The sequence below is a fragment of the Coregonus lavaretus genome (assembly GCF_964263955.1).
Source record: "Coregonus lavaretus genome assembly, chromosome: 13".
Lineage (NCBI taxonomy): Eukaryota > Metazoa > Chordata > Actinopteri > Salmoniformes > Salmonidae > Coregonus > Coregonus lavaretus.
This window is the reverse complement of record NC_140000.1, coordinates 32,295,481-32,315,494: the sequence shown is the minus strand read 5'-3', so window position 1 is coordinate 32,315,494 and position 20,014 is coordinate 32,295,481. Positions and strand designations below refer to the sequence as shown.

Genomic DNA, 20,014 nt, shown 5'->3' with positions numbered 1-20,014 from the left:
GGAAAAAAGTATTTGATCCCCTGCTGATTTTGTACGTTTGCCCACTGACAAAGAAATGATCAGTCTATAATTTTAATGGTAGGTTTATTTGAACAGTGAGAGACAAAATAACAACAACAAAAATCCAGAAAAACGCATGTCAAAAATGTTAGAAATTGATTTGCATTTTAATGAGGGAAATAAGTATTTGACCCCCTCTCAATCAGAAAGATTTCTGGCTCCCAGGTGTCTTTTATACAGGTAACGAGCTGAGAGTAGGAGCACACTCTTAAAGGGAGTGCTCTTAATCTCCGTTTGTTAACTGTATAAAAGACACCTGTCCACAGAAGCAATCAATCAATCAGATTACAAACTCTCCACCATTGCCAAGACCAAAGAGCTCTCCAAGGATGTCAGGGACAAGATTGTAGACCTACACAAGGCTGGAATGGGCTACAAGACCTTCGCCAAGCAGCTTGGTAAGAAGGTGACAACAGTTGGTGCAATTATTCACAAATGGAAGAAACACAAAAGAACTGTCAATCTCCCTCGGCCTGGGGCTCCATGCAAGATCTCACCTCGTGGAGTTGCAATGATCATGAGAACAGTGAGGAATCAGCCCAGAACTCCATGGGAGGATCTTGTCAATGATCTCAAGGCAGCTGGGACCATAGTCACCAAGAAAACAATTGGTAACACACTACGCCGTGAAGGACTGAAATCCTGCAACACCAGCAAGGTCCCCCTGCTCAAGAAAGCACATATACAGGGCCGTCTGAAGTTTGCCAATGAACATCTGAATGATTCAGAGGAGAACTGGGTGAAAGTGTTCTGGTCAGATGAGACCAAAATGGAGCTCTTTGGCATCTACTCAACTCGCCGTGTTTGAAGGAGGAGGAATGCTGCCTATGACCCCAAGAACACCATCCCCACCGTCAAACATGGAGGTGGAAACATTATGCTTTGGGGGTGTTTTTCTGCTAAGGGGACAAGACAACTTCACCGCATCAAAGGGACGATGGACGGGGCCATGTACCATCAAATCTTGGGTGAGAACCTCCTTCCCTCAGTCAGGGCATTGAAAATGGGTCGTGGATGGGTATTCCAGCATGACAATGACCCAAAACACACGGCCAAGGCAACAAAGGAGTGGCTCAAGAAGAAGCACAGTAAGGTCCTGGAGTGGCCTAGCCAGTCTCCAGACCTTAATCCCATAGAAAATCTGTGAAGGGAGCTGAAATCTGCCTATGACCCCAAGAGGAATGCTGCCTATGACCCCAAGAACACCATCCCCACCGTCAAACATGGAGGTGGAAACATTATGCTTTGGGGGTGTTTTTCTGCTAAGGGGACAAGACAACTTCACCGCATCAAAGGGACGATGGACGGGGCCATGTACCATCAAATCTTGGGTGAGAACCTCCTTCCCTCAGTCAGGGCATTGAAAATGGGTCGTGGATGGGTATTCCAGCATGACAATGACCCAAAACACACGGCCAAGGCAACAAAGGAGTGGCTCAAGAAGAAGCACAGTAAGGTCCTGGAGTGGCCTAGCCAGTCTCCAGACCTTAATCCCATAGAAAATCTGTGAAGGGAGCTGAAATCTGCCTATGACCCCAAGAGGAATGCTGCCTATGACCCCAAGAACACCATCCCCACCGTCAAACATGGAGGTGGAAACATTATGCTTTGGGGGTGTTTTTCTGCTAAGGGGACAGGACAACTTCACCGCATCAAAGGGACGATGCACAGGGCCATGTACCGTCAAATCTTGGGTGGCCTAGCCAGTCTCCAGACCTTAATCCCATAGAAAATCTGTGGAGGGAGCTGAAGGTTCGAGTTGCCAAACGTCAGCCTCGAAACCTTAATGAATTGGAGAAGATCTGCAAAGAGGAGTGGGACAAAATCCCTCCTGAGATGTGTGCAAACCTGGTGGCCAACTACAAGAAACGTCTGACCTCTGATTGCCAACAAGGGTTTTGCCACCAAGTACTAGGTCATGTTTTGCAGAGGGGTCAAATACTTATTTCCCTCATTAAAATGCAAATCAATTTATAACATTTTTTACATGCATTTTTCTGGATTTTTTTGTTGTTATTCTGTCTCTCACTGTTGAAATAAACCTACCATTAAAATTATAGACTGATCATGTCTTTGTCAGTGGGCAAACGTACAAAATCAGCAGGGGATCAAATACATTTTTCCCTCACTGTATATACACACACATATATATATATATATATACACACACACACACACACACATACATATATATATATATATATATATATATATATATATACACACACACACACACACACACACATATATACACACATAACCAGTCAAAAGATTGGACACACCTACTCATTCAAGGGTATTTCTTTATTTTTACTATTTTCTACATTGTAGAATAATAGTGAAGACATCAAAACTATGAAATAACACATATGGAATCATGTAGTAACCAAAAAAGTTTGATGACAGCTTTGCACACTCTTGGCATTCTCTCAACCAGCTTCACCTGAAATGCTTTTCCAACAGTCTTGAAGGAGTTCCCAAATGCTGAGCACTTGTTGGCTGCTTTTCCTTCACTCTGCTGTCCGACTCATCCCAAATCATCTCAATTGGGTTGAGGTCAAGGGATTGCGATGGCCAGGTCATCTGATGCAGAACTCCATCACTCTCCTTCTTGGTAAAATAGCCCTTACACAGCCTGGAGGTGTGTTGGGTCATTGTCCTGTTGTAAAACAAATGATAGTCCCACTAAACCCAAACCAGATGGGATGGCGTATCGCTGCAGAATGCGGTGGTGTGCCTTGAATTCTAAATAAATCACAGACAGTGTCACCAGCAAAGCACCCCCACACCATAACACCTTCACGCTTTACGGTGGGAACTACACATGTGGAGATCATCCGTTCACCCACGCCGCGTCTCACAAAGACACAGCGGTCGGAACCAAAAATCTCAAATTTGGACCCCAGACCAAAGGACAGATTTCCACCAATCTAATGTCCATTGCTTGTGTTTCTTGGCCCAAGCAGGTCTCTTCTTATTATTGGTGTCCTTTAGTAGTGGTTTCTTTGCAGCAATTCGACCATGAAGGCCTGATTCACATAGTCCCCTCTGAACAGTTCATATTGAGATGTGTCTGTGACTTGAACATTTACTTGGGTTGCAATTTCTGAGGCTGGTAACTCTAGTGAACGTATCCTCTGCAGCAGAGGTAACTCTGGGTCTTCCATTCCTGTGGCGGTCCTCATGAGAGCCAGTTTCATCATAGTGCTTTAAGGTTTTTGCGACTGCACACATTTTCCTTATTGACTGACCTTCATGTCTTAAAGTAATGATGGAATGTCGTTTCTCTTTGCTTATTTGAGCAGTTCTTGCCATAATATGGACTTGGTCTTTTACCAAATAGGGCTATCTTCTGTATACCACCCCTACCTTGTCACAAAACAACTGATTGGCTCAAATGCATTAAGGAAAGAAATTCCACAAATTAACTTTTAAGAAGGCACACCTGTTAATTGAAATGCATTCCAGGTGACTATATCATGAAGCTGGTTGAGAGAATGCCAAGAGTGTGCAAAGCTGTCATCAAGGCAAAGTGTGGCTATTTGAAGAATTTCAAATATAAAATATATTTTGATTTGTTTAACACTTTTTTGGTTACTACATGATTCCATATGTGTTATTTCATAGTTTTGATGTCGTCACTATTATTCTACAATGTAAAAAAATAGTAAAAATAAAGAAAAACCCTTGAATGAGTAGGTGTGTCCAAACTTTTGACTTGTAGTGTATATACACTGCTCCAAAAAATTAAGGGAACACTAAAATAACAAATCCTAGATCTGAATGAATTAAAATCTTATTAAATACTTTTTTCTTTACATAGTTGAATGTGCTGACAACAAAATCACAAAAATTATCAATGGAAATTAAATTTATCAACCCATGGAGGTCTGGATTTGGAGTCACCCTCAAAATTAAAGTGGAAAACCACACTACAGGCTGATCCAACTTTGATGTAATGTCCTTAAAACAAGTCAAAATGAGGCTCAGTAGTGTGTGTGGCCTCCACGTGCCTGTATGACCTCCCTACAACGCCTGGGCATGCTCCTGATGAGGTGGCGGATGGTCTCCTGAGGGATCTCCTCCCAGACCTGGACTAAAGCATCCGCCAACTCCTGGACAGTCTGTGGTGCAACGTGGCGTTGGTGGATGGAGCGATACATGATGTCCCAGATGTGCTCAATTGGATTCAGGTCTGGGGAACGGGCGGGCCAGTCCATAGCATCAATGCCTTCCTCTTGCAGGAACTGCTGACACACTCCAGCCACATGAGGTCTAGCATTGTCTTGCATTAGGAGGAACCCAGGGCCAACCGCACCAGCATATGGTCTCACAAGGGGTCTGAGGATCTCATCTCGGTACCTAATGGCAGTCAGGCTACCTCTGGCGAGCACATGGAGGGCTGTGTGGCCCCCCAAAGAAATGCCACCCCACACCATGACTGACCCACCGCCAAACCGGTCATGCTGGAGGATGTTGCAGGCAGCAGAACGTTCTCCACGGCATCTCCAGACTCTGTCACATCTGTCACGTGCTCAGTGTGAACCTGCTTTCATCTGTGAAGAGCACAGGGCGCCAGTGGCGAATTTGCCAATCTTGGTGTTCTCTGGCAAATGCCAAACGTCCTGCACGGTGTTGGGCTGTAAGCACAACCCCCACCTGTGGACGTCGGGCCCTCATACCACCCTCACGGAGTCTGTTTCTGACCGTTTGAGCAGACACATGCACATTTGTGGCCTGCTGGAAGTCATTTTGCAGGGCTCTGGCAGTGCTTCTCCTGCTCCTCCTTGCACAAAGGCGGAGGTAGCAGTCCTGCTGCTGGGTTGTTGCCCTCCTACGGCCTCCTCCACGTCTCCTGATGTACTGGCCTGTCTCCTGGTAGCGCCTCCATGCTCTGGACACTACGCTGACAGACACAGCAACCTTCTTGCCACAGCTCGCATTGATGTGCCATCCTGGATGAGCTGCACTACCTGAGCCACTTGTGTGGGTTGTAGACTCCGTCTCATGCTACCACTAGAGTGAAAGCACCGCCAGCATTCAAAAGTGACCAAAACATCAGCCAGGAAGCATAGGAACTGAGAAGTGGTCTGTGGTCACCACCTGCAAAACCAGTCCTTTATTGGGGGTGTCTTGCTAATTGCCTATAATTTCCACCTGTTGTCTATTCCATTTGCACAACAGCATGTGAAATGTATTGTCAATCAGTGTTGCTTCCTAAGTGGACAGTTTGATTTCACAGAAGTGTGATTGACTTGGAGTTACATTGTGTTGTTTAAGTGTTCCCTTAATTTTTTTGTGCAGTATATATATATATATATATATATATATATATATATATATATATATATATATATACACATATATATATACACACACACACACACAGTGGGGAGAACAAGTATTTGATACACTGCCGATTTTGCAGGTTTTTCTACTTACAAAGCATGTAGAGGTCTGTAATTTTTATCATAGGTACACTTCAACTGTGAGAGACGGAATCTAAAACAAAGGTTCAAGTCAGTGTATCAAATACTTGTTCTCCCCACTGTATGTATGTATGTATGTATGTATGCATGCATGCATGCATGTATGCATGCATGCATGTATGTATGTATGTATGTATATCTTGCCACTGGGGATAAGAATCAGAGACCAGAGTACTCATGTAGCGAATGGCAACTAGCTAACTGAAACCACTAGTGGGTGAACAGTTTGAACGCGAAAAGGAGAATGCAGAATGGTAAGAGAAACCTGCTGAAAATGGACAATCTTTCCTTGACATATTAACAGCAGTACTCTTGTCTTTTCAGATATTTTTTTCTGGCCAATGGTGACCAGTGACCTCTGTGATTATGTCCTTACATTTATTTAGATTCTTTACATTGTTTACTCTTTTCTATACTTATTTTTTCATTCCTCTTATAAATCAAAATGCATTTCTTGGAGTCAAAGGTTTGTGTGTGCGTGTTTTTTGTGGGTCAGACCAAAACTAATGCTGTTTTGACTCAAATATAGATAGGGGTCTGATGTGTGCTACAGGCAACTGTGTTGAGTAATATAAAAAAATTTCAGACAGCAAGTGTTGCTTCATGATGTTTATTTGTGACACACACACACAAACTCTTCACTGATATCGGCTACTCATTGGAGGATGGACTAGGGGTGTAGTGCACAGATGAGGCCTCCATCAATTTGATACTTTCCTAGCATTGCTAAAGCCATCTGGGGGACGTCACCAGCACAATACAGACCTCTTTTGTTCTTGACACTTTCATTCTTCTGTGATTTACTGCTTGCGTGGATAATACACATTCTTACTGAAGGAAATAACTTGTCGACACGGGAAAACACTTAAGACGATCACCTTTTGATGGGGCACTGAGGTTTCTCACCAACTGCCAAACTTTCCCTACATTGAGTGTAAAGCCTTTTGAAACACTAAAATGTTTGATACTGGTCTGAAAAAAAATCCAAGATTGCTATGAGAGATGACAGCAGATTTCCCATGTGGCGGATCGCTCAGACACGGCGGTGTTATGTCTGGACCGGCACGTGGGATAAAGAGGACAAATTAAAGACCCCGGCTCCTTGAGGCAACTTAATCCTCTCTCATCCCAGTCCCGATGAAACCTAAACTTGTACCTGGAATCTCATCCAGGTTTGAGGAGGCGACAGAAGAGAAGGAGGCATGAAGTGGGTCTTGTTCCTCTGTGTGCATACCAAGGAGCCGCAGGCCTCCATAAAGAATGTAATGGACAAGAGCACTCTGTCCAAACACAGCTGTCCAAGCAGGATAACACACACACACACACACACACACACAGTCCTAAACTTTACATATACCTGTACAGTACACACGCACACATGCCAGGGTCAGGCCCTGTTAGCTCTGTGTTTGTTTCCATCTCCCTGTGTGTGCATCCACATTGGCTGTCTGTTCTTTCTGTGTCCCTGGGGGGCTGGGCTGAGGGGCCTGGGGGGCTGAGAGGCCAGAGAGGCTGAGACCTTCTTAATAAAGCCCCTGCGTCTCGCCTCCCGCTTTCCTTCTCTCCCCCAGAGAACAAACATCTCTCAGCAACATGCATTATTTCCCCCAAATCCCCTCTCCATCATTAAAGACGGAAACACAGTCTGCATTCTATTTGTCCAACATCCCCTATACCCCCATCTACCAAAGAGGTCTAACCCCAAGCTGGCCCCGTAACCATGACGATGGACGACAAAGTTGTTGGGTTCAGCAGAGTGAATCTTTGCTCATTAAATTATTTGACATTGGGACAAAAACGTGGGGGAAGTGGTCGAGAGGCACAGAGAGGGGCAGATTTCAAAAATATGCTTAACTTTTCAGGCATTGAAATGCCTTGTGTGCTGCCCCCTACCCCGACCCCAATTCATGCAAACCCGAGGAGAGACCAACTCTCATTGAACCAACTGAATTGCAAAGGAAAGTTCTCCTGTTTAGCATTTGAAAACTGTCTTGCCAGTTTGAGAGGGCTCTTCACCCAAAAGACTAAAGACTTGAACAGTGTGTCTAGACTCTTGGTGGGCCTTGGTTCCTCTGGTTTAAAACATTGTGGGGGAGCGTGTTGACTGATGGGAGTGTTTCTATCTGCATCCTTTTCCAATAGTAAAGGAGAGGGGACACCTGTAGACTGTTTCACAGGAGTCATCTTGGACAATACCTTGGCCTGAAATCAATGACAAATGCTTGCGCGGCCTTTGATGAGCGAATATATACAATTATATGGAGGCAGTGTGAGTAGAAAAAGCAGCTTCAGTATATAAAGTGTCTCCAAATGAGTGCCCGGCCCACCTTAGAGCGCTCTCTGTTTCTCTAAAAATGAAACAAGATTTTTATTAAAAACTCCCAGACTATAATCATTCATTCATTCAATCTCAAACCCCATAATCATTTGTTTTCCGCCAATCCGGCTCTTTTGGGGGAAAAGCTCTGCCATTCCCTGGTGTTGTGAAGCCACCCGGTTATTAAAGAGTCATGGCTTTCCCCTGCCAGTTGGAGGGGCCCCAGACCCTGGTCTCTGCTCTGCTCTGGCCTCTGTGGAGCTGAGCTGATCTTACATTAAGCAAGGCCACATGTGACCAGGGGTGGTCAGGGACAGCTCTGTGTCACCGAAGCCAAAACATCAGTCACTACAGAGACAGGACTGGACTGGACACACTAAGCACTAGGGGAAAGTATAGCCCTCTCCATATTCATCCCCTTATTTATAAAGTAATTGATCCATCCCCACAAAGCGACAAAATATCCAATATCAATGTACAAACCTAATGTAGAAAAATATGGAATACCAAACAGCCCTATCTCTAGTTCATCTAAGCCCAGCGAGCCCATCTCTAACCAATCCCATCCTGCCATGTCAAGCACAGTACTGAAAGCTCTGGAGGCTGGGGTTTGAAAGGGATAGATTGGTTACGTCACTAGGCTGCAGGATATGGAGGGTATGTTGATGTGTGTGTGTGTGTGAGAAAGAGAGAGAGAGAGAGAGAGAGAGTGTTTAGAAAGGGGGAGCTCAGTGTGGTCAGATATCTTTCTCAGTGTCTGACCACTTAAGTCAGCACTCACAAACGGCCTCTACCCACAAACCAGAGGCACATACACCCTCACATTCTAACCAGTGTAACTGAAGGCTCAGATATTATGTATGAGCTCAGTAGACCCACACCACCATGTAACAGCATCAGCATGAGGTCAGCTTGAGAATGAGTCTGTGCTCTTTTGTCTGATGTGTAATATAAACTATAGTATGACAACATATCAACACATAGGCTTAGAACAGTATGTTGACTAAAGCTGGGCGATATGGACAAATATCCATATCGCAATAAATTGCCTGAATTGATGCGATAACGATAAATAGCATGATACGTTTCTAACATTAATGTGCACCACAGTTTTTATTTATTATCCTACTACTACTAGTTTGATGGTTGAAGCCATCAATTGTACCATTAACAATCACCCATATTAGCAAACTTATTTCATTTCAAACTTTACATTTCTCTAGTATAGGCTACTTATCGTAAACAATATCAGCAAAGTGCCTGCCATAAGTGCCCAATAGACATTAATGGTAAATAATGTCTTGTGTAATTTTGGAATCACTTATTGTAAATAAGAATATAATATATGTTTCTAAATACTTGTACCTTAATGTGGATGCTACCATGATTACGGATAATCATAAATGAATTGTGAATAATGATGAGAGAGAAAGTTAGAGGCATAAATATCATACCCCCCAAAAATGCTAACCTCCCCTGTTATTGTTAATGGTGAGAGGTTAGCATGTCTTGGTGGTATGATTTGTATGACTCCAACTTTCTCACTCATCATTATTCACAATTCATTCATGATTATCCGTATCATAAGTGAATTTGTCCAAATAATTCTGGTTCCCTAAAAAATGGGGGGACTATGTACAAAAAGTGCTGTCATTTCTAAATGGTTCACCCGATATGTATGAAAATACCCTCAGATTAAAGCTGACAGTCTGCACTTTAACCTCATAGTCAATGTAACATCTCAAATCCAAAGTGCTGGAGTACAGAGCCAAAACAGCAACAAGAATGGTCACTGTCCAAATACCTTTGGACCTCACTGTATATATGAAGAGTGTTATTCCAAAACGCTAAATATCCATTTTCAGAAATGTTGGTCAATTAGCTTTTATTGTTTAAAGAAATTATGAAATAGATTGGTGTGTTTTTTCACTATCTAATCATGGCAAGGCACTATCTAATCATGGTTGTTCATTGACAGACATGTATATTTGTTGATATAGCGCTTTGGAAATAAACTCTTCATATGCAGTTCCTAGGCTGATAAGGGCATTAGTGCATGAACCCTTTTAGAGTCACTGTCCTGAACCCTAGATAAAACAGCGTAGAAGACAGAAGTGTTGAGGTGTGATTCTTGGGCAGTAGTCATATACCAAATTCTCACTATAGGGTCAACCTGAACCATACTGTGCTGGCTCAGATAAAAACAAATTGCACGTGGTCCTTTCCAGCTTGGTTCCAGTAACTATGGTGGATGTGTAACCAGACTAGCCCAGTACATCTCCGCTTAGCTCGGCTTGGCTCAGTAGTGTGAAAATAGTTATACTGTACCTGTCCGACACTGCCTTCATAAACTCCTCCAGCAGGTCATCATAGGCCTGGCCTCGAATCCTCTTGTGTCTCAGCCCGATGTACAGAGGGTCCTTCAGCAGCTCCTAGAAAAGAGGGGGGAGAGGGAGGGAGACAGAGAGAGGAGGGAAGGTTGGGGTCAATTCGTACAGTATGTGGTGATAAAGATTTCATACAGACCCAGGGGCGGAGAATAACTGCTTTTTCCATCTGCAGCAGCTGGGTATGTCACATATACTGTAGGAGCAGACATCACACTGTGAGGCACGCTATGCCGAGAAAGAGAGAGACAGAGAGAGAGAGTGTTTGGACTGGTTGGATTCCTTTTACTTCTGCATTTTAGACCACTACTTATCCAAAAAAGACTGGGTTAGAGTTCACAAGGCCTCTATCCCTCAGACTGAGCAAAGCCCATTCCCCCACAAACACACTGCAAATCCATCACACACTGACTGTCCTAGCCACTGGACGAAGTTCTATTGGATAGAACTGTGTGACATAAGTAAGATTTACAACTATGATCTCTTTAGTGTGGGACAAAAAAAATTACATGGGGGAGAAAGTGAGACATGATTTGGTGTTTGGATTTACATTCAAATGAATTGGGGGAAGGAAAAGGGAAGTGTGTGTGTGTGTGTGTGTGTATAGTGTGTGTGTGTGAGAGAAAGATTGTGTGTGTTTGTGTATGTGTGTGCGTGAGAGAGTGAGTGAGCGAGAGTGTGTTTGTGTGTGTGTGAGAGAACGATTGTGTGTGTGTGAGTGAGTGAGTGAGAGTTTGAGAGTGTGTCCATGCTTGTGTGTTTGGCAAAGGGTGTGAAAGACAGGAAGATAGATGTGTGTGTGTGTGTGTGTGTGTGTGTGTGGTCTAGATGTGGAGGACTCCTATGAGGCCTTTCCTTTGTGCCCTTAAGCACTCAACAACCCCTACAGTACTGGTTCCAACTCAAAGAATGTATGGTTTTTAACAACCACTCTCAAATGCAATTTCTGGGCAACGTTTTCCCAAAGTCCCCTTAAAAGTCAAATCCACAGTAAAATGGACAGACGGCACACACACATTCTCTCAATAGTGGCACACACACACACGCACGCTTATCACTGTAAACTTCAGCCCCCTGTAATGTGAACCATGTGTCGTTGATCCCAGAAGAGCTCTGAGGAGTCAGTTCCTCTGTCAGTTCAGATAGCATCAGCAAATATACATGGTGTACAAAACTGCTCTTTCCATGGCATAGACTGACCAGGTGAAAGCTATAATCCCTTATTGATGTGACTTGTTAAATCCACTTCAATCAGTGTAGATGAGGAGGAGACATGTTAAAGAAGGATTTTTAAGCCTTGAGACATTTGAGATATAGTTTGTGTATGTGTGCCATTCAGAGGGTGAATAAGCAAGACAAAGATTGAAGTGCCTTTGAACAGGGTATGGTAGTAGGTGCCAAGTGCACCGGTTTGTGTCAACAATCCAGCCAACTTGACACAACTGTGGGAAGCTACCTGTGGAACGCTATCGACAATTGTAGAGTCCATGCTCCGATGAATTGAGGCTGTTCTGAGGGGTGGACCTGTGCAAATATCACAGGTCAAACCTTATCGGCCTATCATACTCCTTTACTAGGGTTTCAAATTCCACTGGTGCTGGCTGGATTGTTATCAGACCTCATTTTTTGATAAAAAACACCAACGGAGGAACCAAGATGATGGGAAAGGTGAAATCAGATTTGGTTACCATCCCCAAATCCAGTTCACATCCTGAGCCCTCCCCATTCCACATTGTTGCTCGGAGCAGCCTCGTAATACACACGGCTTCATGTAGTGCCATTCCGTCCTTGAAATCTTTCGCTGTAGTTAGTCCATTTTATTGCGTTCCAAGCTGGCATGTTATGAAAGTTGTTTTTTGGTGACGGACAGATTGAGACAGAGAGATTGAGTAACTATGCTGGCACGTCAGCCCTTTGACTGAGGCCTGAGTTCAGGTCGAGTGCACGCATGCACGTGTGTGTGTAAGTGAGTGTGGAGAGCAATGGCCTCAGGTATTATAGTGAAGATTTAAAGGGTTAAAGGGCTTTGAGAGGACTAGAGGAGATATTCTCTTCAAACACAGACCAGGGTAGGATGCTGAGGAGTTTAATTTGCCAGCCTTAATACACATCTCTGCTGTAGCCTCTCACATCTCTTCAGGGAGTGGAAGAGAGGAGACTCTCCTCCATTCATAATGTTAAGTGCTCAGGGAGAAGGAGATAGAGGAGTAACCGTGGTGAACTTTACTCCCTTTACCCCAATGGATGGAGAGATGAAGGGATGAGAGGGAGGAAGGCATTGAGTTGGGATAAGGATCAGGAACAGAAGTCGCTGGGCATGTGTGTGTGTGACAGTATGTGGGTATATGTGTGTGTGTGCCCATGTGTGTGTGTTTCTGTGTGTGTAGCTTGTCTGCATGTCTGTGTTAATCCTGATGGAGTGCTTGGTGATGAGGGGCCTGGGTTTAGAGGACCCCTGTAAGTGATTTTTCACACACACACTTTGATCTGCACTTAACACACACACAACATCAAAGCTTTGTCCACTCTACAATGTGTCTCTTCTTTGCTGTGGTCAGCTAGTGTGTTTTATTGTGTGTTTTTATACAGTGCTTCTTCTATTGTCTTATCTATCTATGGCATGTCTGTAAAGAGAGCCACTTAGAACCAGGTTCTAAATGCGGGAGTGGGATGTCCTCCCTAGGCTCCGGCCAGTCTTCTACCCCCATCCCCAATCCTGGCCCCCCTGTCTGCTCCACTGTCTGCTTCAGTGGAGGCTCCTCAGAGGAGGACCATCCTCCTCAGTGAATTAAAAAAAGTTATCCTTTTTAGATAAAACTATACTAAATATATTCGTACGTCACCAAATAATTCATTAAAGCACAATGTTTTGCAATGAATGTCTACAGTAGCCTCAACAACACTGTAGGGTAGCACCGTGGTGTAGCCAGAGGACAGCTAGCTTCCATCCTCCTCTGGGTACATTGACTTCAATATAAAACCTAGGAGGCTCACCTAGGAGGTTCATGGTTCTCATATATATATATATATATATTTCTTTTCCATAGGACTTACACAGTAATTATGTCAACTTCCGGAGGACGTCCTCCAACCTATCAGAGCTCTTGCAGCATGAATTGAAATGTTGTCCACCCAATCAAAGGATCAGAGAATGAATCTAGTCTGAAAGCATAAGCTACAGCTAGCTAGCATTTCAGTGCATAAAATGTAGTGAGTAGTTGACTCAAAGAGAGAGAAAGACAATAATTGAACAGTTTTGAACAAATAAAAACAATTAAATTAAGGAGAAGCAAGAGAGAGATATATTTTTTTCACTTTCAGTTTCACTTACTTAGCTAGAAAATGCAGCTAGCTAGTTTAGCCTATTCAAACACCCTGCTCAAACAGAGGGATGCTATTTTAGCTAGCTGGCTATGACTATCCAACACAACACTGGAACTCTTCCAAGTCAAGGTAAGCTTTTGGTTTTACAAATGTATTGCCACCAGGGCCCGCCGGTGTAACTGCTAAACTGCTTACTGACTGTACACTAACATTACTGCATGATTGTAGCGGGTTTACTATCGCGTTAGTTCTATTAGCTATGTTGACTATGACGTTACTTTAGCTAATATAGTGACAATGATCTAGGCTGTGTATAGCGGAATGTTTGGACGTTTTTTTTTTCGCCTGGTCACATACAGCTGATGTGTTGTGCATTGAAGTCCACACGCGAAGGGAAAAGGTGATAGGAGGAGAGCGCATAGATTCGAGAAGAAATAAAACGTGGCTGCTATAAAAGTAAACTGTGTTTACGTGTGATCAGGGGTATATTCATTCCGCTGATTCTGTTGAAAAACGTTTCTTAAATGGAACGGGGATAAACATACCTGAATTTGTCCAATAGAAACTCTAGTTTGCAACTGTTGGACTAATGATTACACCCTAGATCAGCTAGATGCAGGCAAGAGTGTGCAAGGCAGTATTGAATGTGTCACTGTCTGTCACAAAGTTCTCTTGACTTGTGTGCATCTACGTTGTAAACTTTCATTCATAGGCTAGGTTGTAGCAACCTCATGATGGGTATAGGGAAAATTTGAGTATCATGTAGTAGCCTAAACCTATCGATGCTAAATTGAACTAGGTGAATGGAATAAGAATGACAGTCATCCAATATGCTGTAATAGAAATAAGGCCATGCTCACGGAAAAAAGATATGCACCGACCGCCACTGGTCTGCTCCACTGAGGACATGACGCAAGGGAATTCTGATCCCGGTGGGAAGAGGTGATCCGGAATGCTGTCAGGCCTCATCAGGCCTGGAGCACTTAGATTCCCTGGAGTCTGGGGGGGCAAGAATTTAAGCGGGGTGGTCTATCTGGGCAGACCTGGGACAAGCTCTGTGTCACAAATGGACCATGACGCAGTCAATCAAAACAGGTATACCCATTAACAACACCCAGAGTAACTTTAATGCCCTGGACATTTCCAAAACCTTTTACCCCAGGCATTCACAAAGGTCTCACCACTAACTAAAACAACATCCTCAACCATCTTCATAATTCAAGTCTAAGTATGACAACTCAATGATTGGCTTTTACAAGACGCTAGATTACTCTCTCATGTAGATACTGTATCTGAGGAAGGTGATACTGTATAAACAGCTCTGACAGAGTCATAATGAATTAGCTAATCTCATGTATTGGCCCAGTTGACACTGCCCTGAGGTGTTGAGATACCTTGACTTTCTCCCTGAGATGATCTACTGTTGATTGTCTGAGCTGTTCTTTCTGCTTTTGGGCCTTTCTCTTTCAGGTGGGATTAACCCTGGTCAAAGGCAACAGTCAGGGTCTGTTTAGGACCGAGAGGGAGGAGATGGAGGGAAGAGAGGGTGATGAGGGAGCAGAGGAGGGGGGGAATAGAGCCCTGTCTGAAGGGACGCCCCACTTTGGGTCCAGGTGAGCCTACCCAACACAAGACAAACAACACATTGTGTGGAATGACATCATAGGGTCTCATTTCAGTGTGTGAGTGTGTGTGTGTGTGTTGTGACACAGAGGTTATACCAGGTAATATCAGCGAAAGAGAGAGGGAGAGAAAGAGTGAGAGTGGGAGAGTGAAACTTTGACAGGACCAACTTCCCCATAACACTCGCTGTTTAGTTTATTTCCCACAAGCCACATTTAGATTAATGGCCATTTAGAGAAAGAAAATGTATGTGTTGTATACTCACTCTACAGACCTGTTTACTGGGAGGGAAAACAACACGCAGACACAGAGACATGTCTTACTGATGAGTGTGAGTGTATATGTCTGTGTGTGGAAAATAGACAAAGGAGAGTGGAAAGACAGAGAGATGTGCATCTGTGTTTGTGAGTATGCGCTTGTGTATGTGATGAGATGTTAGAGAGCTGAATGACGCATCTTTAACAGAAACAGTGTGTGTGTGTGTGTATGCATGCTCATGCGTGCGTGTGTGTGTGTGAGAGGGAGAGAGAGATGTTCACAGGTAACAGGGCTGTGTAAGATTAGCGATGGTTTACACAAGGGATTGCCCACTTCCCGCATTCCAGTGCACCTAGAGAGGAGCGCACATCCGAAACACCTTAGGAACCCCACAGCACATCCCATCCCATACATTACATTTACATTTTAGTAATTTAGCAGACGCTCTTATCCAGGGCGACTTCACTCACATCCTATACAGGAACGCTGCCATATCCCATCTGTTTACTGGACATGTTCCCAAAACATTCCCCCTGGACATGTTCCAAAACATTCCCACTTGCTTTATCACATTCTGGGATTACAGTGCAACACTACCACAGGGAGCAGAAACTGACTGGGGACCCTAATTCCTATATACTTTTGACCAGGTCCCATAGGGAATAAGGAGTCATTTTGGACACAACCCAAGTCTTTCCAGTCAAGGTCCAGACGTCGCATGCCTGACCTCAGTGCAGGAGTCCTCATACCTACCCAAGGTCAGAAATAAGCCTATAATAACAGTCATATTATCAATTATTTACTGCCTACCTCCCGCCACCTCCTACCCCTGTGTAACCCTCTGTCTGTAGGGGCTGGAGCACGGCATCAGACCAGTGTGTCTGAGATAATATATTATGAGTCAGGCCAGAGGAACTCCATATGGCTTAAGACACACAGGCACTCCATTTATCCTATTACAACTCATTTGGCCTGTCATCTCTTTAGAATAATGGAAAAATTGAAAAGGTTGTGATGGCCAACTAGAGACTACATTGTAAGGTCTTAGTTCTCGTGAGATTGTGTAACACATGCGTGCAAGCGCACACATGCACACGCACACACACAGAGATCTGTGTGTGTGTACGCATGCATGGGTGCGCCCGTGCCTGCATGAGTGTTTGTGTGCCTGTAGTGATCTTGATGGAGTGCTTGGTGATGAGGGATCTGTGGTAATGGCTAGCACATGCTGCTTCCCAGGCGGGTGAGGTGATTTTTAAGGTAAATGTGCTTGGCCTGTCGTAAACTCTGACAGATCCTGAGCTGCTGGGCTGCTGCTGTGTGATATTATTTTGCAAACACTTTCCAGGTTTGGAAAACAACAGGCAGAAACCTGCAACTCCTCTGAGTGTGAGGAAGAACACCTTTTCACACATGAAGGTTACGGCCCATGTGATTTGAAGAACTGCCCATTATTCATTATTCTCAATAGGTATTTTAATTGATTGAAGTTCCAATTCAGTCCCTACCACAGACACACATCACACAGAGGGAGACTAACATGAAATATGAGCACACACCGCTAAATGCACATTTAATAAAGCGATTCCACACATACACACACATACAATGGGGAGAACAAGTATTTGATACACTGCCGATTTTGCAGGTTTTCCTACTTACAAAGCATGTGTCTGTAATTTTTATCATAGGTACACTTCAACTGTGAGAGACGGAATCTAAAACAAAAATCCAGAAAATCACATTGTATGATTTTTAAGTAATTAATTTGCATTTTATTGCATGACATAAGTATTTGATACATCAGAAAAGCAGAACTTAATATTTGGTACAGAAACCTTTGTTTGCAATTACAGAGATCATACGTTTCCTGTAGGTCTTGACCAGGTTTGCACACACTGCAGCAGGGATTTTGGCCCACTCCTCCATACAGACCTTCTCCAGATCCTTCAGGTTTCGGGGCTGTCGCTGGGCAATACGGACATTCAGCTCCCTCCAAAGATTTTCTATTGGGTTCAGGTCTGGAGACTGGCTAGGCCACTCCAGGACCTTGAGATGCTTCTTACGGAGCCACTCCTTAGTTGCCCTGGCTGTGTGTTTCGGGTCGTTGTCATGCTGGAAGACCCAGCCACGACCCATCTTCAATGCTCTTACTGAGGGAAGGAGGTTGTTGGCCAAGATCTCGCGATACATGTCCCCATCCATCCTCCCCTCAATACGGTGCAGTCGTCCTGTCCCCTTTGCAGAAAAGCATCCCACAAAGAATGATGTTTCCACCTCCATGCTTCACGGTTGGGATGGTGTTCTTGGGGTTGTACTCATCCTCCTTCTTCCTCCAAACACGGCGAGTGAAGTTTAGACCAAAAAGCTCTATTTTTGTCTCATCAGACCACATGACCTTCTCCCATTCCTCCTCTGGATCATCCAGATGGTCATTGGCAAACTTCAGATGGGCCTGGACATGCACTGGCTTGAGCAGGGGGACCTTGCGTGCGCTGCAGGATTTTAATCCATGACGGCGTAGTGTGTTACTAATGGTTTTCTTTGAGACTGTGGTCCCAGCTCTCTTCAGGTCATTGACCAGGTCCTGCCGTGTAGTTCTGGGCTGATCCCTCACCTTCCTCATGATCATTGATGCCCCACGAGGTGAGATCTTGCATGGAGCTCCAGACCAAGGGTGATTGACCGTCATCTTGAACTTCTTCCATTTTCTAATAATTGCGCCAACAGTTGTTGCCTTCTCACCAAGCTGCTTGCCTATTGTCCTGTAGCCCATCCCAGCCTTGTGCAGTTCTACAATTTTATCCCTGATGTCCTTACACAGCTCTCTGGTCTTGGCCATTGTGGAGAGGTTGGAGTCTGTTTGATTGAGTGTGTGGACAGGTGTCTTTTATACAGGTAACGAGTAAACAAGTGCAGTTAATACAGGTAATGAGTGGAGAACAGGAGGGCTTCTTAAAGAAAAACGAACAGGTCTGTGAGAGCCGGAATTCTTACTGGTTGGTAGGTGATCAAATACTTATGTCATGCAATAAAATGCAAATTAATTACTTAAAAATCATACAATGTGATTTTCTGGATTTTTGTTGTAGATTCAGTCTCTCACAGTTGAAGTGTACCTATGATAAAAATTACAGACCTCTACATGCTTTGTAAGTAGGAAAACCTGCAAAATCGAGAGTGTATCAAATACTTGTTCTCCCTACTGTACATACAGAGATGAATAGAGGAACATAGAAGGTAGACAGACAGAGCCAAATCCAGACATAGCAGAGAAACATCGCAAACATGCACAAACAGACACTAAAGACACATACTCTTAGAAAAAAGGTGTTCCAAAAGAGTTATTCACCTATCCCCTTAGGATAACCCTTTTTGGTTCCAGGTAGAACCCTTTTTGGTTCCAGGTAGAACCATCTGTGAAAACCAGAAGTACCTGGAACTGAAAACGGTTATTCAAAGGGTTCTCCTATGGGGACAGCAAAATAACCCTTTTAGGTTCTAGATAGCAATCTTTTTCTAAGAGTGCAGACAGACACGGTAATAAACCCCTATTTCCTCCCATCCTCTGGCAGCAGGTACAGAGTGCATTGAGGACACAGACATAGAGCTGTGGATCAAAGACTCTGAGGCAGCTAGTTAAAGTGGTGTTTTGATGCCTATAAACGTCCGGGAATAGTTGACAAATCACCCAAGCATCCTTGAACTGGATCTGTGCACTATAGATGTCTTCTGGATAGTCTATGGTCTTTCAAAATCTTTCAATAGAACAATGGAGTTAATGCATAGAAGTGTGCATGGAGATGCCATTAAAGGGATGGGGGCAGAAGGCCATGGTATTTACCCCTGCTATGAGGTAGAATAGAGTGGGATAAACTGGCAGAGAGAGAGAAAACGTATTCCTATACACCCAGATCCAATGCCACCTACTGTATTCATGCTGTAATGTAAGCTCTTTTATTGGTTTTCTCATAGGCCTTTTATGTGTGATTTATGAATATGGGGGATTTCTGCTGGGTCTCAGTGTGGTTTGATGAAGTGTGAATTGGCCAGCCGACATAAGAGGACATGGAGAGAGTTTGTGGAGACCATCCACACAGCGAATTCTACTGCTGACAGGGATAGGGCTAGTTCCTCTGTTTAACTCTGCTCCCCTTCTCCTTCCCTCCCCCCTTCCTTTATTTATCCCTCTTTTATACTGGTGTCCTCTTATTGTTGCCCATGGAGTGTCTCTCATTATTTCCCTCTATCGCCATTGATTATTGTTGGTCGTTTACTTCTTTGACCAGTCCTATACCCACCTAACCACAAATCCATCTCCCTCTTCTTTCCTCCCACCCTTCGTACAGCTATCCTTCTAACACAGTGACTTCTTCTTTCATCTCTCATTCTCAGCATCTTGATAAAGGTCTAGATCATGTCTATCCTTGACCAGACCTACCCAACTAACCCCAAATCACCCTTTATCCTCTCCCCAACTCTTATACTGAAACTCAACCAGAGGCAAGAAGAGCAGGTCCAGGCCCAGCAAACCAGAGGATGGCTCAGAGTGGACT

At 44.0% G+C, this 20,014-nt stretch overlaps 1 protein-coding gene across 1 annotated transcript in view; it reads right to left on the bottom strand.

The window, feature by feature from the left end:
* LOC311139875 (NADP-dependent malic enzyme-like) overlaps positions 1-20,014 on the bottom strand; it is a 130,497-nt gene that overhangs the window by 20,917 nt on the left and 89,566 nt on the right. The window contains exon 6 of the mRNA XM_084174866.1: positions 10,195-10,298. Within this exon, the coding sequence (XP_084030992.1) occupies positions 10,195-10,298 (104 nt within the window). The remainder of the gene's footprint in view (positions 1-10,194; positions 10,299-20,014) is intronic.